Below are 25,313 nucleotides of genomic sequence, written 5' to 3'. Positions count from 1 at the left end.
GAAGTGAAACCATGCAAATACTACCATTGTGCTCTGTAGTGCAGCCCCACACAGAAAGCCTGCATTGTTCTAGGCACCACTTTGGTCCCACTTAAGCTCTCAAAAGAACATCCAGTGAGGCATGGTGCATAGACATGTGCTGGCTCTCTGTACCGGGTGAATTTCACTCCTGGTGATGTGCCCAAGTGAGAAGAATATATGGAGCTATATTTTTGGGATGATGGTACAAAACCAGTCCTATTGGGCCCAGTTCTTATTGACGCTAAGGCTAGTTTGCAACACTCAAGCAGAGCAAAGTGGCCTCAAAGCCTGTGTAAATATAATTTACTCCCACACTAAGGCCCCTTTATCCTGTCACAGCATTCACGTGTGGAACTGAGCATTGGTGTATGTATGTATGTAAATGAGAATCAATCTCAGTAGCTTCAGGGGGACCTTTGCCAGAGTAAGGACTGAGTAAAAATTGAGAAAACTTTGTGATTGGGTACCTATAGATTGCATAAAGAGGTATATGTTTATCCCTTCCTATTGCCTGCTGGATGCAGAGACATGCAGCTCTATATATACACATACAGAATATGTGGAAAGATGTTTCTTTGTAGTAAGTTTTGGATGTGCTGTTCAACTCTGAGATGATCGAGATAGGCAGATAATCATAACGGGAAAAATGCTTCTGTAACCCACTCACCTCACCAAGGATTTCTTTGGCCCAACATCAGAATCTTTGTATTAAGTAAAAAAACCAATTCTTCCTACTTATACTAAACATATAGGGCCAAACTCTCTGCCTATGTTTCCTCCAGAAGAGAATTTGGCCAGCAGTATTTGTAGATGCTTTCTTCAATGTTCTTTTAACTGAGCAAGAATCCCCACCCGGGGTGGGGTGGGGGGTGGGGTTGTGCCGGCTGGGGCAGCTTTCCAGCCAAATTCTTTGGCGGTATTACTTACTCTTCACCCTGTAACCTTGTTTTTCTTTCTTCTACCTTGGTGAGGATAGTCTAGACATACAGTAAATCATGATAATCAGACTTTGTAATCACTATTTTGAATTTAGACCTTTGATTGCACATAGGGGTTATCAGTCTGTTTCGGTAACCTCTATACGACTAAATAACCAGGCTAAGAACAAGCTGCAGTGTTAAAGGTGAAATCAAGTTAACCTTACAATTAAGAGCAGAATAGGATTTATATGTTCCTGCCCCCAAGGATAAGAGGAGGCAGGAACATATACATTATTCTACACTCAACTCCAACCATCCCCCCTTTTAAAGGTCCTAGTTCAGGAAAGAGCCTCTGTTCGGTCACATTTTGAAGTCATTTTAAAGCTAAGAGGTGTTTACATGCTGTCCAGAACTATTCCAGCCAGCAATCTCTGCTGTTTGTGGCATCCCAGAATGCATTGTTCTGTAACCTTGCAGCAAACCGCTCAGAAAATGAGAATGGCCCACTGAGATGCAATTAAATTGGGGAGTTTTAATTTGAGGCAGATTCTGAACAGCTGAACTTATTGTAATATTTTCTGAGATAATATACTTTAAACATATATTAGTCTTATTGTACAAAGAAACCACAATAAATGGGGGGAAAGGTGTTCCCCATTGATAGCATCCCCTGTTGGTGAGCTAGGCAACCCACCATCACTGTTACCCCCTTTTAGTTTTGGCTTGCGCAGTCATCTGGCAACAAATTAGGGAACATTACTCAACTCAAAACACTAGCTGAGCAGCATTTCCTTCCTTATTTGTACTTTACCCCTCTATAAATAGTCTGAGACATGGGGCTAGATTGTAAACTAGAGCTCTCCCAGCGCTGTAAAAAACCCACCCCCACGAGGGGAGTAGCTACCAGCCCAGCGCTGGTGCAGTGTCTACACTGCCATTTTACAGTGCTAAAACTTGCAGTGCTCGGGGCAGGTCTTTTTTCACACCCCTGAGCAAGAAAGTTGCAGCGCTGTAAAGTGGCAGTATAGACAAGGCCTAAGAGTTCCTGAAGAAACCATTGGGGGTTTGATTTTTTTAAGAGGAAGAAAGAACAGCACCCTAGGGAGTGAAATAGCAAGAGATAATTAAGGGAATTTAAGAACATTTAAAATCTTTTCCTGTTCTGTTTTGCAAAAGAAAGGGTGTTATATTTAGGAATGAATGTGGATCCAAGATTACAAATGCCTGCATTCCTTCCTGAGTGGAGGAAAGTAAATGTACCAAACCCAAAGTCAGTTTAGCAGACTTTACTTTCAGTTTTCTCTTGTCACATTTACAGTAATTTTGGGGGAATATTTACTTTGACTTTTATGGAAGCTGGATTGGGCCCTTACAGTTCTTCCCTTTGGTGTTGGTGTATATGCTTAAAGCCCACCTTTTAACAATACTTATGAACTTTTCATAGGAAGCCTGTCTGTCTTACCACCTGAAATAGCTCCATTGTTTCTGTGGTTATCTATCCAGACAGACACTGGTCACATCACTGACTGATGAAATGTGAAAGTTTGATTTACAAAATCAAAGCCTTTATTGAGTTCGTGGAAAAATTGGAAATGTTAATTCTCCCATATATATAATTTTCAAACAGCCCTAACAAGTTTTTTTTCCTCCAATGTCCATACAAAAGAATTTGCTCCCAGTCCCAGAAGGCAACATTGTTTGCCAAGAATTTTTATGGCTGAGCTGAATGGAAAGCTAACACCTGACTTGCTCTTAATAATGGTGGGAATAAGGTCAGTAGTGAATGCAAAAGAACTCTTAAGATTGGAAAATAATAAAGGCAAAACTTATCTGCCTTTTGATATAGACATTGGCCTGGGGACTCTTCTTCCTACAACAGAATCAAAAGCCAATTTGGGCTAATTATATCTGATAAAAGACCTTCAGTTTGCTGAGAAACTATTCATATAACAGGGTCTATAGAAATTCTGCTTCCGCCTCTGGAATGCCAAGAACCAACACTCCGAGGGCCCATTACTTTAATGGAAGTGCTAGAAGCAGGAGGACTTGCAGTTTTTTTCCTAGGATCACATGCTGGACATGCTCTGAAAGACACCAGGCACTGAAAAATTAACACAACCAGACAAGTTAAAAATAGATGCTGAATTATTCTGCTGCCTTTATCAGCCTTTTCGTGAATAGAAATTTCCACATGACATTTTACCCCCTGAATGGCTCACATCATAACTCCAACAAAAATGTATCATCTGAAGTAGAAATAGCCAGAAGTAAAGGGTTAATCTATGTGGCAGGGGCAGCTCTAGAAATTTCGCTGGCCCAAGCAGGGCGGTATGCCGTGGAGGGCGCTCTGCCGGTTGCCAGGAGGGCAGCAGGCGGCTCTGGTGGATCTCCCGCAGGCGTGCCTGCGGAGGGTCCGCTGGTCCCGCGGCTTTGGTTGATCACCAGAGCCGCGTGACCAGCGGACCCTCCACAGGTGTGCCTGCGGGAGGTCCACCGGAGCCGCCTGCCACCCTCCTGGCGACCGGCAGAGCGCCCCCTGCGGCATGCCGCCCCAAGCACGCACTTGGCGTGCTGGGGTCTGGAGCCGCCCCTGCTATCTGGTCAAGTGTGAAAACAATGAGAAACATAATAATGGCACCTTAGAAGCTGAAAGTAGCTTTACAAACAAAGAGTCAGCTTCACACACCATTACACAATTAACAACAGAGGAAAAAACCTACATCCTTTTAAAAGGCACATGTGAGAGAGAGATTCAGAGAAAAGTTTCTGTAAGGTGAAGCAGAGCTGCCCAGAGGATTCAGGGGGCCTGGGGCCTTCAGTGGCGGGGGTCCCCCACTGCCGAATTGCCGCTGAAGACCCGGCACTTCAGCGGCGAGTCCTGGGGCGGAAGGATCCCCTGCCGCGGTCTTCGGGGCACTTTGGTGGTGGGTCCCGGAGCGGAAGGACCCCCTGCTGCTGAATTGCCAATGACGACCCAGATTGGAAGAAGCTCTGGGGGCCCGGACCCGCGAGAGTTTTCCGGGGCCCCCGGAGCAAGTGAAGGACCCTGCTCCAGGGGCCCCAAAAAACTCTTGTGGGGGCCCCTGCGGGGCCCGGGGCAAATTGCCCCTCTTGCCCTGCCCTCTGGGCGGCCCTGAGGTGGAGCCAATGTATACCTGGGATGTGCTCCTATTTCCTGGCAAAACTCCCTTTGACCTCAGGGGGATTGGGGCCTCTTTAATTTACATTCACAGATAAAAATTACATTTTCTTAAAGTTAAAGGGGCAAAATTCTGCTCTGAATTAAGTGAGTACAACTTCTACTTAAGTCAGAAGGAGCTGAACCCATGTAACTTAGAGGAGATTTTGCCCCAGGTTGCTAAATCACCAAAACAGTTGTAAAAGAACATTGTAGCTAAAAAGCTTGTTTTTTACATTAGAAATTCAAGGCTAGTCTAGCCTGTTTTTTCCTGGCATATTAAGAATGACTAGAGAATTAGTAAGATTATGACAACAGGTATCTTTGAAGTAAAAGCTGGCTTTAATTCTGACTTTTAAAACTTTGGGTTTTTCATTTGTTTCTGTGGATACTTATTTAACTCAAATGCCCGAACAAATGGTTGGTCTCCTGGCTTGTAGTTCAATGCACATTCCCCTAAGACTAATGTTATATCCTTGGGGGCAGCCGGTTTAGGAAGAAATCACTTGAGGCCAGGGAGCAGACAGCTAACAAAACTACCATTTTATTTACAGACATAGAGCTGACCCAGCGGGCCGAAACAGGCTGAGCTATCCCCTAATAATCTAACTCAGTTGCCATAGCAACAAAAACCATGACAACCAAATACACAACAACTAAGTTACAGGGTTATTTGTGAGAGAGACTGTCATGCTGACACACAAACACACACACAAACTGCACAAGAATTTTTGCCTGAGACGCAGATAAACATAACAGACCTACCAAATACATGTGATATAAGATGTGTGACACTTGGCAGGTCTGTAGACCCCTTCCACAGCACCCTGGAAGGAGTCTCCATGAAGCACCAATCCTGGGATAAGGAAGTGTGGTCTCCTAGCATTCTTCAGCCCTCCTATCCATGCAGTGCAGCTACACCCCTTCCAGTGTGTTCTGGCCCTAAGTGCTTGTGGAGGGGGCTAGGGTTTATTCTTGATGAGTTAGACTTGTCCACCAAATACAGACTTGTGGATAGGCTGTATATGGCACAGGTGTTTATACTTGTCCTGCAAATCTGAATCTGTGTGCACTGTTAGCTACCTCCAATAAATGTGTTGCTGGTTTTTGGTTTGTTTGTTTTTTACTAGAACATTTGTGTACATGTGCTAAACTTGTACATGGCAGTGCTTCAGTGATAAACCTCTCCTTGACTCTTATTGCTGTTATGCTGAGAGGTACTGGTGACTGCATGGATCAAAAACACTTCTTGAAATTGATGGCTGAGAACTTATCCTTCAATTATCATAACTAAGGATAAGTTAATCACAAGTCCCCATCTAAGACAAAAGGGGTATGTGAACCTGCCCAGGAATTTTGGACTGAGTGGATGGTGGGGCTTTGCTGCTGAGTCTGGGCTAGGGGTGTATGCTTGCAGAATGCAGAAGACCCCAGAGAGCTACACAGGCAGCCTGAAGGAGCAGCTGAAAGCTGTCTGACCCTGGCAGAAACCTGTGAAGTTTCTGGGTTTGGAGATAGGCTGAAAAGAGTATTCTTGGTGTTGTCAGCAAAAGAAGATGTTTCCTGCTGTTTGATTCCCCCTGTGTTCAGAGCTACCAGACTTTGCACAGTCTTTATAAATAAACAAGACTGCAAGAATACAGTTTGGCTAACCACTCAGCTTAAAAAGTGTAATGATACACAGATTGAATGTTTCTGAATAAAGTTCAGTCCCAACTCCCTTTGCCGCTGTGGCAACAACTTCTGAGTTTTCCATGTTGTCATGGATTGAGTAAGTGTAAAGTTCCTCATTTTTAAGAATACTTATTTTGCAGCTGTGAAAAGTAAGTGCGGGTCATCATCATTACAATCACATTGTGATTCATACATTGGAATTCAGTGGAAAAACAGAAGTGTGATGCAATCTACAGTGGAATTTTTTTTAACGTTACCACAAGAGACGTGACATCTCACATTAAGATAATTGTGCTTTCATTTTTTAAAAACTTTATTATAAGGCTCTAATAGCATCCAAGTGGCTAGGGCTTTGTGCATTATTAGAATGAAGATACAAACATTTATCCCATCCTAAGCAAGATTTTCTCTTCCATAGAACAATGCACAATTCCTCCAGCACCTGCTACTGAGTGAGTAGGATTCTACTATTGGAATTCAATGAGGTTTGAACAGATTATTTACCATAAGCAGGTAACACATATTTCAAGGTGACCATTCAATGGCCCATTAACACCCTTCCAATCATAGGGAGGAAAAGGGTGGGGAAGCATCTGTGGGCATTGTTAGTGGGTTACAAATTGTTGTAATAAGCTATAAATCCAGAGTCTTTATGCAGTCCCTGATTTCTAGAGTCTAGCAAAGTTATACATTTAAGATCCCAGGCTCATCTTTTGAAAGTGTTGTGTAGGTTTCCTTTGAGGATGAGGCCTGATACAGAGCAATTGCTTTGTGAAAAGTGTTCACCCACAGGTGATATGGTGTTTTTGTTCTTTTATCAGCTGTGCCTGGCTATTCCTAGATGACATGGGGAGAAATACTATAGCAAGGGGATTGAAGAGCTGGGCAGCCTAGTGGTTAGAGCACATGGCTTTTGGCTCCCTGATTGGTTGAGGAGCCTCAGTCTTTAAGGCGGAGGGGGATAGAAGGACTCATGTCCTCCCTCACCACTGGGTCCAAGCCCAGGGGCCTGTGTGCATCAACCCCTGAAGAGGGGGATGCCTCCCAGCAGGGAGTCTAAATTCACTGCCCTTGGTTACTTCCTATAATGTCTGTTCAGTTTTGCTTTGCTCACTTTGACTATAGTCTTCACTATCCATGTTAAAGTGGTGCCGTGACAGCGCTTTCACATGGCTGTAAAAGCAGCAAAGAATCCTGTGGCACCTTATAGACTAACAGACGTTTTGCAGCATGAGCTTTTGTGGGTGAATACCCACTTCTTCGGATGCAAGTAGTGGAAATTTCCAGGGGCAGGTGTATATATACGCAAGCAAGAAGCAAGCTAGAGATAACGAGGTTAGGACAATCAGGGAGGATGAGGCCCTGTTCTAGCAGTAGAGGTGTGAAAACCAAGGGAGGAGAAACTGGTTCTGTAGTTGGCAAGCCATTCACAGTCTTTGTTTAATCCTGAGCTGATGGTGTCAAATTTGCAGATGAATGGCTGTGTAGTCAGGGCTCCAGCACTGGGATTCTTTAACGTTGGGGGGAGGGATAGCTCAGTGTTTTGAGCATTGGCCTGCTAAACCCAGGGTGTCATAAACAGATAGTTAAGGGTTAATGTCTCTTTTACCTGTAAAGGGTTAAGAAGCTTAGTAAACCTGGCTGACACCTGACCAGAGGACCAATAGGGGGACAAGATACTTTCAAATCTTGGTGGAGGGAGTTCTTTGTTTGTACTCTTTGTTTTGGGGGTTGTTCGTTCTTGGGACTGAGAGGGACCAGACATCAATCCAGGCTCTCCAAATCTTTCTGAATCAGTCTTATGTTTCAAACTTGTAAGTAGCACAGGCAAGGCGTGTTAGTCTTATGTTTGTTTTCTCAACCTGTAAATGTTCCTTTTTGCTGAGAGGATTTTACCTCTGTTTGCTGTAACTTTGAACCTGATGCTAGACGGGGTTTTCCTCTGGGCTATATAAATTTAAGTACTTTGTAAAGTATTTTCCATCCTGATTTTACAGAGATGATTTTTTACCTTTCTTTTTCTTTAATTAAAAACTTTCTTTTTTAAGAACCTGATTGATTTTCTTTGTTGTAAGATCCAGGGAATTGGTTCTGGACTCACCAGGAGTTGGTGGGGGAAATGGTTAATTTCTCCTTGTGTTAAGATCTAAGGGGTTTGGATCTGTGTTCCCCAGAGAAGGTTTTGGGGGGACAGAAAGTGTGCCAGACACTGATTTCTGGCTGGTGGTAGTGTTACCAGATCTAAGCTAGGAATTAAGCATAGAAGGGTCCATGCAGGTCCCCACATCTGTACCCTAAAGTTCAGAGTGGGGGAGGAAACCTTGACACAGGGCTATGAATTCAATCCTTAAGAGAGCCATTTAGGGATCTGGGGCAAAAATCTGTCTGGGGATTGGTCCTGCTTTGAGCAAGGGGTTGGAGTAAATGACCTCCTGAGGTCCCTTCCAACCCTGATATTCTATGATTGGTAGTGAAGACATACCCAAAGTGAGCAAAGCAAAACTGACCAGACAGACATTACAGGGGGGAAAACCACACCCAATGAGAGGAGTAGCTCCCATTGCTGTAGCACTGTCTACACTGCCACTTTATGGTGCTGAAACTTGCATTGCTCAGGGGTGTGTTTTTTCACACCCCTGAGCAAGAAAGTTTCAGCATTGTAAAGTGGCAGTGTACACAAGGCCTTAGTTACCTCAGGTGCTGGAGGCTCTTAGGTCTCCTTCACATTCTCCCCTTCCCCTGAAGCAGGGAGGCAGCTAGCTCCTGCCTCTTCACCAGTCAGGCCCACAGTGAGCCAGGTTCCCTCTTTTTTCCCTCCCCTGCTCCAGGCTTCGCATTGGCTGCTGATATTATGTAGCTGGGCTAGCTGGGTCCAAAGGCTCTCTTTACTCCCTGGTATGCTGGTGGGGCAGTTTCTCTGATTCATCACAAGCACCCTCCCAGTAATCTAAATAGTTAACTTTAGCTTAACATTTGCCTACCCCTGTTTTGTAGATTTATCACTGTTCAATATATTTTTTCCAGGCTAACATGCATGATAAGGAGCAGGGAGAAATTTCCACTTACGTAACACATACTTAAAAATTAGCTTCATTGTAAGCAGGTACACAAATATCCTCCTTTGGGTGTCATTTAACAAATGCAAGATTAGACAACGGTGTCACTGTAAGGCTGTCTCAATTTTGTTCTTCAAGCATCAGTTTCCCATCTTTGATTACTTTCTTCTCATGCATGCAAAACCGTATCTGGTACAGAGCTACAAATCCAGTGCCAGAATTGCAAAGCTTTGATAGAATCCATTTTTATACCAAGTCTTAGAGTCTGTTCCTAACTCTGTGGTGAATGAGCTCTAATCCCCTGTTATTGTTTCTGCTACCATCTGCATCCCCTGGTGAGAAGGAAATGTTATCTCTCAGCATGGTCTTCTCACCAAGCTGCTTCTAAATGTCATGTCTCCATCAGGCTGAAAGTCAGAAGTTCACTTTCAGTCTCCTCTCCTGCGGGCCACTATTATCCATATTCCACTTAGCTGGTTGTAGTAGGATCTCCCAGTCTAGCAGAACTTGGAATGGTAGCTCTACAAAATGAATTATTTCACTACATTTACTGTTTTCTTTTACCCAAATCATATGGCAAAAAAGTTGTACTTAAGGCAGACTCTATACCTTTGCTGAAATGCTGGACAATCTCAGAGTCTGCCCACTTTTGGGATTAAAAAATCTTGACTCATGCCACATTTGGGTTTCTTTTTATTTGCCTTCTGGTGTTTGAAGCCTTAGGCTTCACATTTTCAAGTTTTTTCCATAGCCATTAACGCAGAAACTTTTTTTTTTTTAAATAAACAGATTCTCATGTAGGTGATATATAACTCAGACTGCTGGGCCTTTAAAAAAAGACACCAAATACTAAGAGATTTGTGATAAAATAGCAAGAGTTGGCAACATTCTGTTCAAAACAATAAATTTGTCTGGGGTGTCTTTTGTTTCTTACAAGCTTTTGTGCCCTTTCTTGCAATGCCTAATTTCTTCATGTTTTCTTCTCATGCCCATCTTTCATGGTCTGCTGTGTGATAAGAGCCTATACACGAGACTGACTGCCCTCCTCACTTAAAGCTTGCACTTGCAATTGTGCCTGGTCTATCATTTTTTTAGAAAAAGCCCCACAAAACTGCAGTCATCTCACAATCTCTTAGCCAATGCTTATGTATCCTCCTATCACTGCAGCCCATCATCTTGTTGTCTCAGGGAATACTTTAAGAGGCAAAAATTGCACAACTGGCTCTGGAGATTCTAGTCTGTAACATGTAGTTGAATGTGCATTTTGCACTCTGGTGCGGATGAGGAATCTTTCTTGGCTTGGCCCAAGTGGTTAGTCAGTATTAGTGTCATTGTCATGTTCTTTCCATTAAGAGGAAAAATTGATGGAGTATGGCATCTTTGAGACAATCCTGCCTATTGACAAAGAATATACAAAGTCCTGTTTCCCAGAATACAGTAGAAATCAAACAAGAGAGTTTCAGTGCCCACAACTCCAAACTCCAATTAGCCAGCACCCAGCCCAAAAGCTCTTAGCTTTTTCTCAGAACCACACTACCATTGCTGCTGTGGCTGGGGTTCATTGCTGCCTTACCTCTCAGCTTCTCTGGGCTTTCTGCCTTTTGTCTCAGGCACAGTTCCACCAATCAGAACCGTACCTCCCACATCTGCTCTATCCATCCACAGCAAAAACCCTTGAGCCACAGAGTTCAACTTGTATTCAAGCTTTGCTATGTGCCTCTGTTTTGGGTGGTACTCCTATTGTTTCAGCTACATGGTTACATAAAGGAGAATCATTCAGGGACTACATGAAGAAACAATTAAAGGCAGCAACATCCACCAACTTCAAAAGGTTTCACCCAACCCATACTAATAGGTTTCATTTTTTCAGGGTAGGCAGTAATCTTCAAAATATGGTAGGTCCCCATCAAAAACAGGACAGATGAGAACTGAAAGTTATTACAAATATCTAGGGCCTGTACATTACTACAGTTAGCAGAACCACTTTCATACCACTACTCATTTTGTCTGCAGACTCTGCAACCAAATATAAGAACATCTGCGATGTTTAAATTCCCCCATATTGCCCTCAACTGTAATTCTGGCGGTGGTGGTTTCAGGCTGCTCATTCGTGTGGGTTTTATCCATCCAGTCCAGGTGCCTGGAATAACTTCATGGTTACTCTGAAATGCATCCACTCCTGCAACTGTGTTCTTCACAGTAAAATCTGATGAGCTTGTATTTAAATAACAAAGTTATTTTTTATTTAAACATTATGTAACTCACAATAGCCACCAGAGCCTAGCATTAACTGAAGCCTACAGCATCCTGCAGTCAAGAAACCTGCCTTGCAAAATAGAGATGACTTGTTTTCTGCAGCCATATTCTACATCTTTACATAACAACTGCAGCTGCTCCACAAAAAAATGTAGCTATGAAATATGTACTCCAGAAGTTAAATATTAGTTGTGACACAAACCATTGTAAGATGTTTCAGAGTAGCAGCCGTGTTACTACTAGCAGTTGCAAAAAGAACAGGAGTACTTGTGGCACCTTGGAGACTAACAAATTTATTTGAGCATAAGCTTTCATGGGCTACAGTCCACTTCATTGGATGCATAGACTGGAACATACAGCAAGAAGATATTTATACATATGGAAAACATGAAAAGGAGGAAGTAGCCATACCAACTGTAAGAGGCGAATCAATTGAGATGAGCTATCATCAGCAGGAGGAAAAAAAACTTTTGAAGTGATAATCGAGATGACCCATAGAAGGTGTGAGGATACTTAACATGGGGAAATAGATTAAATTAGTGTAATGACCCAACCATTCCCAGTCTCTGTTCAAACCTAAGTTAATTGTATCTAATTTGAATATTAATTCAAGTTCAGCAGTCTCTCTCTGGAGTCTGTTTTTGAAGTTTTTTTGTTGCTATGCAACTGAAAGTCACTCACACAATAAAATTTAGTTTTGCAATGGTGAGACTTCTTTCCAGTGTTGTATGTTATGAACAGTGTAAATGCTGATTGTTCTGCTATTAATAATTGACAAAATCTTAAAGGTAAACTGCAAAGATTAGTGAAATTTGAATTGAGCACAAGCATCTGTGTGTGTGGGTGTATTCAGCAAAGAATTTAAATTAGGCCTAACTTTATAATTAAAAAACATTTTTTTTGGCACTTTTTAGTTTGTTAAAGAGATCTCAGAGTACATAATTTTGTTACATCACAATACCACGTTTCAGTGCAACATATAAGAAACATACTGGGACTGATCCAATGTCTTTTGAAGTCAGTGGAAGTCTTTCCACTGATTCCACTGGACATTTGGATGAGGTCTATTGCTTCATGTATATCTTAAAATGAATTTAAGATAAACTTAAGTCTTTGCCATATCACATGAACAAATCAAATAAAAATTGCAATTATTTTTTAGAATTTCATATTATGTAAATTGTGGTATCCATGATGAAATAGAATGTTATACTCTGGGACAGATTTAGCAAACCAAGGAATGCCAGAAGGATTGCACAGGAAGCAAAGTAAATATTTAACAATTAAAAGTATTTCTGTGTAGAACAGATTCCAGAAGTTGGTTAGTGGGTACAAATGACACTTAAGGCTAATTCATTTTTTTAGTTTGCAGTTAATTACAGAAATCAGAACAAACATATAAAACACAGCACCTACACATACTACCCACGTGTATAATTACAGCAACAGAAGTCTATATTCAACCTCCCCTATCAGTGTTTCACATTTTAACTATCAAAAAGTTAAACTTCAGTGTTACATTTTTATACAGGTGTATTATTTACTACATGGATTGAAACAGGTGTTTCAAAATGCTTCACATATACAGGGTGGAGATGAACTTCTAAACTGGAGATTTCATTGGTGAATACTGTGGTCCGTGGAGCTATGCTGATTCATAACACTTGAAAATCTAGCTAGTGTCCTTTCACACTTCCTCTCAGTCTAAGAGCCAAATGTATAACTGCTTTTAAAATAAGTGCAAAAGACCTAAAATTACAGACAGCAGAAACCAGAAAATTGGATTGATGTAGATGTGATTTTTTTTATTTTTATTAAATTTTCTGTAACCTGAGTTTTAAGATTCATCATTTTTTAAAAGTGAAAAAGCACCAGATTTGTGGATCTCTTGTAATGAAATAGTTGATTAGTAGTGTACTTGTAGCCAGATGTTTCTTCCTTTAAACTGCAGATATCAGTAAAATAAGAACTAGTAGTCTCAATTGTTTATATACATATCCAATATAGTTGAATTACTTTGTAACAGTGGAGAGATGGTTAAAATATAGACTTCCTCTGCTGTAGAAAGCATATACCCTATTAATCAAGGATAGATGCAAGTTAATTATTCTACTGGACCTTTGATATACAGGAGAGTTTATGTCATTACAAAAGGATATATTGGTTGGAACAAGTTTTACTACTGCCAAGCACACAGACATTCTATCGCTAATTGGCAGAATGACTACCCAAAGGGTGCTATGACAGATTGCGTGGTGAAGATGATCTAGACCCTGCAGATAAGACAATTACTAGACAGCTCCTACATAAGTAGCAAAGCTGGAATAGCACAGGATTTTACCACATTAGATTAAAAACCCTCTACTCCCCTGCCTGTGGTAACAGTAGGTCCCTTTAGTACATTCTTTTGCAGATGATATAAATACATTCCTCCAGTGATAACACATATACATAACATAGATAAAGCTATTCCTATACAACTAATTTTTTTGTTGAACTAAGTTGATAAATCATTCAGAATACAGTGTTATGGCTAACTGATGGTGTGGCTGTCCAGGATAACTCCAGGTGATTTACCTTGTTGGACCAGAACTTCTCAAACTCTTAGTGATCCCATATGACACCTCGAAAGTCATCAGACTTGGTCCTACATATAGCACATTTGTCAACATGAATATTCACTTACTGCACCTATGCATTCACTCTCAAGTCATACAAACTCTGGCTCAGACACGGAACCCGTCCTCGGGCCAAGGTCCCACTGAAATCTGGTGATGCTCTGATGCAACACAACTGTGATTTGCTATAGCAACATCTCACGCAGTGATGCAAGCTGGGGACAAAGCAACACAGCGCTCAAGAAACTTGCATATGGGGCAGCCCCGACGGTCGGCTGTTAATGCCTATACATTACTTACACTAGAAAGGTTAAGTCTGGAAACGGAGGCGGCGGAGAACCTTGTTTATACTCAGCGGACCATTCACCCCCCCCCACCCACCCACCCACCTGCGAACGGTCACTAGCTGCTCTCGTACCCCTCAGGGTTGTCCTGAGCCCCCCTGAATGGCTCTTGCTCAGTGACTGCGGCTGTGACACCGCCGCCTCCCCCCGTGCACACGCCCAGGCGCGGCCCGTGCTTGTCTCTCGCACCCACGGGCCCCGCTCAATCCACAAGCCGTGGCGGGGACGGGCCGCGTGACACCCGGTTCCCCCCCCCGCTTTCCTGTCTCTCCCGCCCCAGCCCCGCCGGCGTCAGTTGCTGGCGCGCGACGCGCACACCCAGGCTCGCGGCTCGGGCTTGCTGCGGGCGGGCGGGCGGGGGGAGGGGCGACCCCCCGCTCGCCAGGTACAGCGCGGCCCTGCCCACGCTAGCGCCCCGCGCTCTGATTGGCGGCCGACGCTGCCTGTCCCGTGCGAGGTGGCCGTCCCCGGAGGCGGAACTTCCGCTTGGCAGCTGCCCCAGGAGCTGGCCGGTGCGTGAGGCGCTGTCTCCCCCCCTCCTCCCCCCGGGAGCGAGAACCCCTCTTGTGCGATACGCCACTCAGGGCGTCGCCATAGGCTGAGCGTTAGCCCCGCCCCCGCCCCGGCCTTGACGCAACTAGGTGGGTATCTCGGCTGGGTCACTGTGGGGGGCGCCGCACTGGGACCCCGCGGCCGGGGGGGGGGGGCACGTGACGTAATCCTGGCGGGGGAGGCTCCGTCCCCTCCTCCTCCTCTGTCAGGGGACCAGGAAGAGGCTGCACCGAGCGTGTGGCCGGCTGCCTCCCCCAGCCCAGCCCAGCCCAGCCCGGGTGTGACCCTCGCCGCAGCGCGCTCCTCCCTGCCGGGCTGGGGAGGTGGAGCCAGGCGGGAGCCGAGTCCCCCGCGCTGCGCCTGGGGAGCCGCACAGAGCCGGGGTGGGGGGCGCGTGTTCAGGCGGGCCAGGAGCCAGGCACGTTCCCCCCTTTCCCCCCCCCCCAGCGGGGACGGGGGACAGCTGCGGATACCCCCCTCCCCCCAATTTCCTTCTCCCCCAAAGCTGCTCCGGGGGACCCAGCCCTGGCTCTGTCGCCCCTCCCCCCGGAAGCTGGCACTGGGGGGGGCCGGCTGAGGAAGCCACCCCACTGTCCTGCCCCTGCTGCGGGGGGGGATACCCCCTTCGGCTGGCCGAGCAAGTGAGATACGTGACACCCCCCCCCCCCGGTCCTTCAGGGTAAAGGGAAGGGCCCGCGCGCCCCGCTGTCACCGAAGCCATGCGCTGGGGAGGGGCCCCGCACAGCAGCAGATCGGGGTGTGGGGACAGGCGGGGAATGCGGCCAGTCAATGGCAGGAGCCTTCCCGCTAACCTGGGCGGGCTCCTCGGCGGAATCAGGAGCAGAAGCAGCTGCCGCTGTTTGCTGGGGGGGTTCCCGGGGAACCCAAGGCGGCTGTAGTGAGTTCCCAGAGGGAGGAAAGCGACAGCCTGAGCCAGGGGCCGCCCCATTCCTGCTGCAGTCCTGCCCTCGGGGGGCGGGAGGGGCGGGGTGGTGAAGCGAAGAGGCTTTAGATCCGCCTCTCTCATTGATGAAATTTACATTCTCGTGCGTTTACCTTTAACCAGTTTGTCCAAGACTCAGAGCCATATATTTCAGGGGACAAGTGTAGGAAGGAGCTGGGAGGAACCGAGCGGAGGAAAATTTTTCCCCAGTTCCTTTATTATTTTTCTTTTTGTGTGCGTGGGCGGCTTCTCTGGTGGGATTTTTCTTCCCCCAAGGGAGTGATTAAATACCTTTTTAAATTATTGATACTATATAACTGGTTGACTAAACCAGACAGGGAAACGTCTTCTACTACACAGGGGGGCGACAAGGGAAAAATTGCCTCGCCTGGCGTTTATAGTGTAATTTTGGTAAATTCTCTATTTATAAAAGGACAATATTTATATTATTAAAGAACGGGAAAATGTCACTTGCACAAGGTAAGTGGGTGTGCTTTTATTTTTCTGAGCGGCTTCAGCTCTGCATGTTGGCTGATTTATTTTTTCAACAGCTCCCTGTAGTCCTGGCAGCATAGTTGGTGGGGGCTTGGACGCGTCAGTTTGATCTGTTGCAGAGTTACCCTTTGCAAGATTTTGGTGGTGGTGGCGGTGGTGTTGATTTGATTGCGAAATTTGACGATAGGGGCCTGCCATTCTGTCCTGGCTGGACTCACTTATCTGTGTATGTTTCTTTTCCGTTTTACTGCAGCGACAGTCAAACCGGGTTGAGGCAGCTGCCGCTGTATCTGTAGTGAATAACAGACGAGATCTGGGCTCCGCGGAGGAGTATCGCAATGCTCAAATGTCTCCCCTTCATTTATTTAAGGAGGGGAGGGCATTGAGCTTGTATGTCTGTTCGCCTCTTTGGGAGGTTCGGGTAGGCTCTGGCCGTCTCCTCGCTCTGTGCGTATACGTGGTCAGAGTTTCAGATTAATTTATTGCGAAACAAGGGACTAGACCAGGAGAGGTCACTTTAGGAGGCGAAATTACTTCGCATTGCTGTTGCATTTTTTCCTCCTTTGAACTGATTCTTAAGAAGATTTTTTAAAATAAAAACAAATCGAAGGTTTGTGCTTTATGTACATAGCAAATTCGTGCCTGTCAACAAAATAACCCTCCCTATAGTAAGGGTAGTAGTAGTGATAAGCCTGTCTTCTGGATGTATGTATAAATGTGTAGTAGAGAAGACTGAGTTTGGCTTTGAAAACAAGTCTTGTTAACTCTGCATGTGTGCCTCGGCATTGCAGAACACTTCCTATGTAAATAGATCTACTGTTTGCAGTCACCCTGTGACTTCTAAGCAGAATGTGATGAATTAAAGGGGGAAACCTACAGCCATTTTCCTCAAGTCGGCAGTCTCAGAATTACTGAGATAAGTCACTTTTCACCATTAATATACTGCAAAATGTCTCTCTTTTTAAAATTACAGTTGACATTTCTCAGGCTACTGCTGGAGGTGGCCATCTTGCAGAAAAGTGGTATCATTTATGAAAATGACAACTTTAGAAACATCTAAGGCTATAAACAGGTTTCACAAACTATTTGCCTAGAATTTGACAGAGTATTTACATTTTTTTCTGCCATTTAAATCGATATTAAAACACTAGGAAATTTAGTCTACACTGCTAATGTCAAATGAGATTTTTCACTATGATAATATCATCACTAGGCTTAGAAATCCATTTATGTCTAACCTTAAAATCTAAACTGGCTATATGTTAATAGGAAAACTGCTTCTTAGCTTGTGCACGTAGAGTATTAGCCTGAGCAGAATGGCTTCATAATTCATATAATGGGTGGAATGTCCGCTTACATCCTTAAAACACACCTTATTTTTAGCAATATAAAAAAGAAGATGGTTGTGAGGAGTGGGTGGATATGGAAGGCTTGATGGAATGAACTAATACAAATTACGTTAGTATATTGGAGAATGCACATTACTAAAGTCTCATCCTGTGAGATACAGAGTGCCCTGAACTCCTGATAGCGCTTTTGAGGTTTAGCTGTTCTTTACTTAATTCACATGGACAGCAGAGTGGATAAAAATCAATGATTTAAAAAAAAAATGAGAATTTTTTTTATTTAAACCACATTTTTTGATAAAATGCTTTTTGAGGAAAAAACCTATCTAAAGATAGCTCAGTGGTTTGAGCATTGGCCTGCTAAACCCAGGATTGTGAGTTCAATCCTTGAGGAGGCCACTTAGGGATCTGGGGCAAAAAACCGGGACTTGGTCCTGCTAGTGAAGGCAGGGGGCTGGAGTTGATGATCTTTTGAGGTCCCTTCCAGTTCTAGGAGATAGATATATCTCCAATTATTATTATTATTTATTATTATAGTTTTAATTAAGATACATTATAGCTCAAAGATATCTCATCATGGAATAGGGATTATAAATCTAATTCTATAGTATGAGACAATATATTTATGTAATGTTTAAGAGAAGTTTTGTAAATGAGTTCCAATAGTTCATGGATTAGGGACCCAATTTTATGGGGTTCCAGGGGCTTCTGTATAGATTATTTAGGTTAATCTTTCTATCTACCCAATGGGATTCAGTGCTAAGTCTAGAAGATACCATCAGAGATGCTTAGTTTTGCAGTTCTCAAACTGTGGATTTTTGTCTCCAGAGATAACGTGCTTGTTAACTGCAAAAATGTGAGAAATAACAGACCTCAACCCTATTGTCCCTCTGCAAATTTGTGTACACAGAGACAGTCCCTTACCTCTCTAAAAGTGCAAAGTTTCAAAAAGTTCAATGAATAGAAGATTGTTGGGGGTGGAATAGATCTGGACAAGGAGAAGAAGTCTGGAGATAAATGTGAGAAGGGAGGGACAGGCAATAGAAACAAAAGTGAAACTCTTTGAGCAGCGTATTCCAGGAGTCTTGAGGTCTTTCTGAGTGTAGCCTTCATTGATTTGAGATCTACCATACCATTCTCTCACTAGAAGGGAAAACCTATAATGGCAGCAGGCTATCTCTGAGTTGTGAATAATATGTATTAAGGTTATAACAACCAACAAGAATGCACTTTTATGTAGAAATCGTTGATTAAATTGAGTCTTCCTGACTAGAGATTTAAATCAAATCCACCCTGATGGACAGCCTTCACTATGCATACTGTGCACAAGCAATCATCTAAATTAATAACACCAAATGGATTTAAAAGATTCTTAAAAGTAGATATTAGCCACAACAAGTTTCTTGAACCATGGTTTCCTCCTGGGACATTGTATACCAAGTTCCAAGCTATTGTAAACATTCTCTTTTGGCTGAATTGTGAACCTTAAAAACTAAACAAACTGGCACTAGTGACGGCTTTCCAATGTAAAGAGTAGTTAGTGTTGAGATTGGACTGGAATTTTAGTCCAAACTATTTCCTAAATGAGTGTGTGTCTTTATTCTGATTTTTGGCAGGGTAATAAAACCTATTGTTACTATTTTTGCCTAATTTATCACTAAGGTTTAGGCAAGTGTCAATGAATAAATTACATTATTTGTAGGTTTCCTGGCAGTTAAAATAACTGTCAGTACATGCAGTAGATATATTTGGGGGTTGTTGAAAAGAATCACAAATGAGACAACAAAGATAAAGCTATACTAGGAATTAGGGATAAAATGCGCCTTGAGTTGTGACTCTCCGCTTTCAACCACTTTTACTAATTTACACGATAAAAGGCGCCTCATGCAGGCAGAGGTATTTGGGGGTGAGCTTTGTGCTGTATCATAACTAAAGAATTTTAATAAAATAAGATCTCAGCCAGTTAACCTTCAAAACTTAATTTTCTCTGAAACGCCAAACTCTTTTTGTGACACTTTCGTACTGCACCACTCATTTTCTACATTGAGCACTCCTGTGAACAGTCATTCGCTTTTTAATCTCACCCCAGTCTGACCTCAGACAACTGTTTAAACACAGCATGCCCACTGAAGTGTGGAGTAGCTGCAGATAACTTGGAAGACAAGAATTATTTTTGTCTGTTATTTATATGTAATTGGGACATTTGACAATGTAGTCTTGATAAATTGCTTTTGCAATTATCAGATGCTTTTGTGTGCAATCTCATTTTATGCAGCCATGGTTATTACCTTTCATTATAGTCCTGAAAAAATTTATTTATCTGTGGCTACTAGCTGTGTTTAGATAAAACAATGAGGAGTCCTTGTGGCACCTTAGAGACTAACACATTTGGGCATAAGTGTTTGTGGGCTAAAACCCACTTCATCAGATGCATGGAGTAGAAAATACAGTTGGCAGGTATAAATACACAGCACATGAAAAGATGAGAGTTGCCTTACCAAGTGGGGGGTTAGTGCTAACGAGACAATTCAGGTAAGGTGGAAGTTGGCTATTTTCATCAGTTGACAAGAAGGGGTGAATACCAAGGCAGGAAAAATCACTTTTATAGTACTGATGGGGCCAGTGTAATTAAGGTGGCCCATTTCAAACAGTTGACAAGAAGGTGTGAGTATCAGCAGGGGGAAATTAGTTTTTGTAGTGACCCAGCCACTTCCAGTCTTTATTCAGGCCTAATTTGATGGTGTCCAGTTTGCAAATTAATTCCAGTTCTGCAGTTTCTTGTTGGAGTCTGTTTTTAAAGTGTTTTTGTTGAAGAATTGTCTCTTTGAAGTCTGTTATTGAATGTCCAGGGAGATTGACGTGTTTTCCTTCTGTTTTTTAAATGTTATAGTTCTTGATGTCTGATTTGTGTCCATTTATTCTTTTGCATAGAGATTGTCCGGTTTGGCCAATGTACATGTCAGAGGGTCATTGCTGGCACATGATGGCATAAATCACATTGGTAGATGTGCAGGTGAACGAGCCCCTGATGGTGTGGCTGATGTGATTAGATCCTATGATGGTGTCCGTTGAATAGATATGCGAACAGAGTTGGCAGTGGGGTTTGTTGCAGGGATTGGTTCCTGGGTTAGTGTTTTTGTTGTCTGGTGTGTAGTTGCTGGTGAGTATTTGCTTCAGGTTGGGGGGGCTGTCTGTAAGCGAGGACTGCCTGTCTCCCAAGGTCTGTGAGAGATCGTCATTCAGGATAGGCAGTAGATCCTTGATGATGTGCTAGAGAGGTTTTAGTTGGGGGCTGTAGGTGATGGCTAGTGACGTTCTGTTGCTTTCTTTGTTGGGCCTGTCCTGTCCACTCCATGCATCTGATGAAGTGGGTTCTAGCCCACGAAAGTTTATGCCCAAATAAATGTGTTAGTCTCTAAGGTGCCACAAGGACTCATTGTTTTTGCTGATACAGACTAATACAGCTACCACTCTGAAACCTGTGTTTAGATCAGCAAGTAAAATTATTTTTTCCTGTCATTGTTATCAATATGGGGGAGTAGCCATGAGCCTTGGCAGGTAAATTTAACAATTGCTTTGGTTTAGTGTTGGATTAGATTTGTCCATATGCTTGCAGGATTGACGCATAGGTAGGTGAGTAACTTGAATCACAGGAATAACCCTTGCATGTGTTTGCATGATTAGGGCTCTAGCTTTATAGAAGTTAGTTATATGCCAAAGAAAATGGATTATTTATTTGTATTGCAGTAGCTCTTAGGAGCCCTAGTCATGGATGAGGACTCCCTGGTGCTAGGTGCTGTACAAACAGAACAAAAAGACAAGATCATGAAATATGGTAGCAATTAGCAACAGTAGGTCTCCCTCCTTCCCACCCACCAGTTCTCTAGCATGAGCAGCAACGTGAAACTGACAAGCAGTGTGCTTATTTCACTCTGCTTTGGGCAGTGGTGCTGCAGACACATGAATGTAATTCTCCTTGTGGGAAGGTCTTAGAGGCATAGGAAATTATGACATTCTCCTGCTCACACTAAGGAAGTTTAAGAGCCTAATAGGATTTAGAAACAATGGGAGAAATCTTGTGGCTTGCAATTAAATACTTAAAACAGTAGAACATAGATTATTAGGGTTGGAAGGGACCTCAGGAAGTCATCTAGTCCAACCCCCTGCTCAAAGCAGGACCAATCCCCAAATTGCCCCCTCAAGGATTGAACTCACAACCCTGGGTTTAGCAGGCTAATGCTCAAACCACTGAGCTATCCCTCCCCCAGGCTTTCTTTTATTTTATTGTCATATTCTGTACATTTAAACAACATTCTTCTGATAATTCCATTATTTTTGATTAAATAACACAAGGTAATAAACTTTTAAAGACCATTTGGCAGAAAATATAGGGTTATGGATTTTATTCAGCAAAGTATTTAAGCACATTTGTAGTCCAAAATAAAGGCCAGTCTTCATCTGAATGAATAATTACATATTTCCCTTAAGCATGTGCACTTATACATCTCTATGCATCAAATAAAGAAAAATCATCTTGTTGATGCTGTATTAAATATATATACACTGCTTTAAAAAGGCCTGCCGCTTGTTGATAAAAATCTCAGCTTTCATTTATAGCTTGATGTTAATGGAATGGAGCTGAAATTCACACAACTATTTCTCTTATAACTCTGCACTCTTTAGGTGTCCTTGCAGTTTCACTTGTAATTTCTTACCAGACTTGTTTAACTTAAGTTGGAACCAGTTTTGGACCTACATGTATTTGTCTTTTCAACAAATAATGTGCTGTGGCCTTTTTTTCCATTTTGACAAGACTATTAATAGGCTAAATTTTAAAAATAACTTTTCCACTTCCATAACTTTTTTGTTTAAAAGTATAATAATTTTGGACTGTGTGCACTTACCCCTTCTGCCTTCCAGCCCCACCCCAAAACACTACCACATATTAAAATTCTAGTGTGGCCTGGACAAGTTGTAATTTTGACACTTATTTGCTGCTTGAGTAAAGCCTGGGGTTAACCTTGACCAGCTAACATGCTAAAACTACAATCTGTGTCATCTATATTAGGATTTAAATATGATTTTTTAAAAAATGATTGTATGAAGGCAAGGCCTTCAAGGTCAGTGATTTTGGATGCTTAGAGTTGGAATGAAGAAAGCAGAATCCTGACTACACAGCCTAATTTCCACATTTCATAGGTCGCACATGCACAAATTTTCAGCAAAAAATTTAATAGGCTAGTACTTTAGTGAGGTCTCATTCTGTAAAAGTAATTACATTTTAGTAATATATTTCAAAACACTGATTAGAAGTATTATCACAAATAAATCAGTCACAAAATATGTTTTATTCTCTTATGTGCAAAGTCATAATACTCAGTGACTTGCAATGGGTCTCCCATGCAATGGGAATTAACAAGGTTTTCCAACATAAATGCAGGTTGGATAAGTTAACTTGCTTTTTTAGTATTTCACAACAACAGTACTCTGTCTTGGGTAATTTGGTAATTGCACTGTTTCTTCTGATGTGAAATAAGGGATCCTTATTTGTACCGATTGGGGCCCTAAAGTTGTTGCTGAATTTGGAGACATATGTTACAACATGTATCAAAGATTATAAACACTTACAAAGTGTTTTGCATCTTGAGATGCTGCTTAAGCTTCTGTAAGGGAACCTACATCAATTCAAACTGTGAATGAAAAAGTAGCACTTTCAGTTGTTTTTAAAAAAGTAGTAAACTGGTAGACAATTCTTTTATTGTAGGAATAAATACCAGAATTTCTCTTAAAAGAAGAGCTGCATGTGCATTTGAAAATTATTAAAAAGGGAAAATGTAGTTAATAGGTTCTAAAAGTTTATTCTTTTTCTGTAAAATTAAACATTTGTTTTTAGTGATTAGGAATTGTAGCAGGTGTCCTGGACTTACCTTTCCCCCATGTTGCACTACAGTATGTGCATTGCAGCACTCTTTTTTCCTACCTGCAAGACAGTGCAGTCAGGAAAATGGCTACTGTGAGATTCCAAGCAGTAATTACACAGTCATTGAATTCTGACACAGTTTTGATTTGTATAAACAATTTCACTATTAAAACAAATGTGCCTCTTGCATTATTACAAAAATATTTCAGTGAAATATTATTTGAATTTAATGACTACTCTATATAAACTTTTCTTTTAAGCACAGTTTCCTTTGAATAATCTTTGTAATACAACTCACTTCATTTGAAACATTTTTTTCCTATTCCTCCTTTAACAACTGTTGAGGATGTTTCTAAATCCCAGTTTTATTTGGCAATAGTTTTTTCTCTGTTACAGAGAAGTGATTGCTTAAGGGAATCAGCAGAAATTAAATTAAGCAAACTCTTCTGAGATTACAATCATGTCTACTCGCTTGCTTTGGTAACTGTGAAGGGGGGGGGGGGAGTGGCAGTAACTATTTTCTGATTTCCCTTTGGCATACTATAGATCAATATTTGCAGACTTTATTGATCATTTATTTATCTCTGTAAATATGAGTAATGATCAGCTTTCAGCAGCAAAGTGCATGCTGAAGTGATAAGCAAACTATTTCTTTAGGTTACTTAGTAACATATTACAGTATGAAAAGACAGTTTATGTAGACATATACCTGGAACTGATTGATGACAGCCTGAAAATTCACTGTCTAGATTACTACAACATATTTTTTATTTTTGGTCAGACAAGTTAGTCTTTATAAAATGCACACTGTGGAAAACAAACATGTATTGCTGAAGAGCATTATCATTATATTTTCTTTGCTATTCTAGTACAATATCGTGATGCAGTTGACTGAATCCAAGTTTCCCTTCACAGAAATTTGTATCTAGATTGTGGGTCTTCCATCATTTTATTTCTTGAACTTATTCTTGTTTTTCATGCCTTTTATTCTCCTCCAAACTACTTTGTATTTATAAATAAGAGATTTTTGATGGGCAACGTGTATTTTTCTGGGTACACTAATATAACAACAAAACAAGTCTGGATTATATGTTGTGTGTGTGTGTGTGGGTTTTTTTTTTTTTTTTTTTTTTTTTTTTTAAGATGCCTACAGCATTGCTGCTTTTAGATGCAAGCTGCTTGGAGTTTAGTGAGGGCATGATTTTTCCCACACGTCAACTTCTTTCTTATCTTTTTAAAAAAGATTATAGAAAAGCAATGTCTCAAGCTGGCACGTCCCAGTTTCAAGAAGTCATTCGACAAGAACTGGAATATTCAATGAGAGTTGAACTTGACAAAATACTTGCAACTGCACCTCAGAATGAGCTTGAGGTAAGGACTACAAAAGATGTTACTCTAAAAATGCCTCTATATAACTTCTCTTGTTTAAATGAATTTTGTGGAGAGAGAGACTGGCAAAAATACATAATAGGGAAGAGATGGTACAAAATAGGAGGAAGGGGAAGAGAGATTATGCTTAGTTTAAGGGTTGAATGTGGAGGACTAGTACTCAAGGCTTTTGGCCACCAAGCTAATGAATTATTGAATTGTTAGCTGGAAACATTCACTAATAAAACCTGTTTCTCCAAACTTTTCCCCCTCTCCTGCTCCACAGTTTGAGAAAGCATGTCTCCAACAAACACGAAAATGAGACTGATCCTCTCTGTTAAATTTTTTAAATCATACAATACATAGACTAACCAATAGTCTAACTTGCTAGTGGTTCCATACTGTATGTAAAACTTAAATTTCAATCAAAAGAATATGAAGAATTTGAAAAGATGTGTTCAAGCTGTAATATTTTCCCTCCCCAATCAAATTGAAACTGAAATTATAAAAATACATATATGTTTATAATAGTACACAGAAACATATCCAAGAACATAAAATGTTAACTTAGTTTAGAGAATTTAATCACTTCTCATGGTGCTTGGAAGTGCGTTATCACGAA

General features: G+C 41.9%; 1 protein-coding gene across 2 annotated transcripts in view; it reads left to right on the top strand.

The window, feature by feature from the left end:
* Positions 1 to 14,574: 14,574 nt before the first annotated feature.
* Positions 14,575 to 25,313, top strand: part of UGP2 (UDP-glucose pyrophosphorylase 2) — a 42,688-nt gene continuing 31,949 nt past the window's right edge. Inside the window, exons 1-2 of one of the 2 annotated variants that reach the window (XM_045008369.1) lie at positions 14,575 to 14,708; positions 24,567 to 24,694. In XM_045008369.1, the coding sequence (XP_044864304.1) occupies positions 24,581 to 24,694 (114 nt within the window). In that variant the 5' untranslated portion in view covers positions 14,575 to 14,708; positions 24,567 to 24,580. Of the gene's footprint in view, positions 14,709 to 15,658; positions 16,043 to 24,566; positions 24,695 to 25,313 lie in introns of those variants that run through there. The other variant, XM_045008368.1, reaches the window with a different exon arrangement.

Source organism: Mauremys mutica, chromosome 3 (genome assembly GCF_020497125.1).
Source record: "Mauremys mutica isolate MM-2020 ecotype Southern chromosome 3, ASM2049712v1, whole genome shotgun sequence".
Taxonomy (NCBI): Eukaryota; Metazoa; Chordata; order Testudines; family Geoemydidae; genus Mauremys; species Mauremys mutica.
Note: the sequence above shows the minus strand (reverse complement) of the source record. Positions and strands in the feature narration are given on the sequence as shown.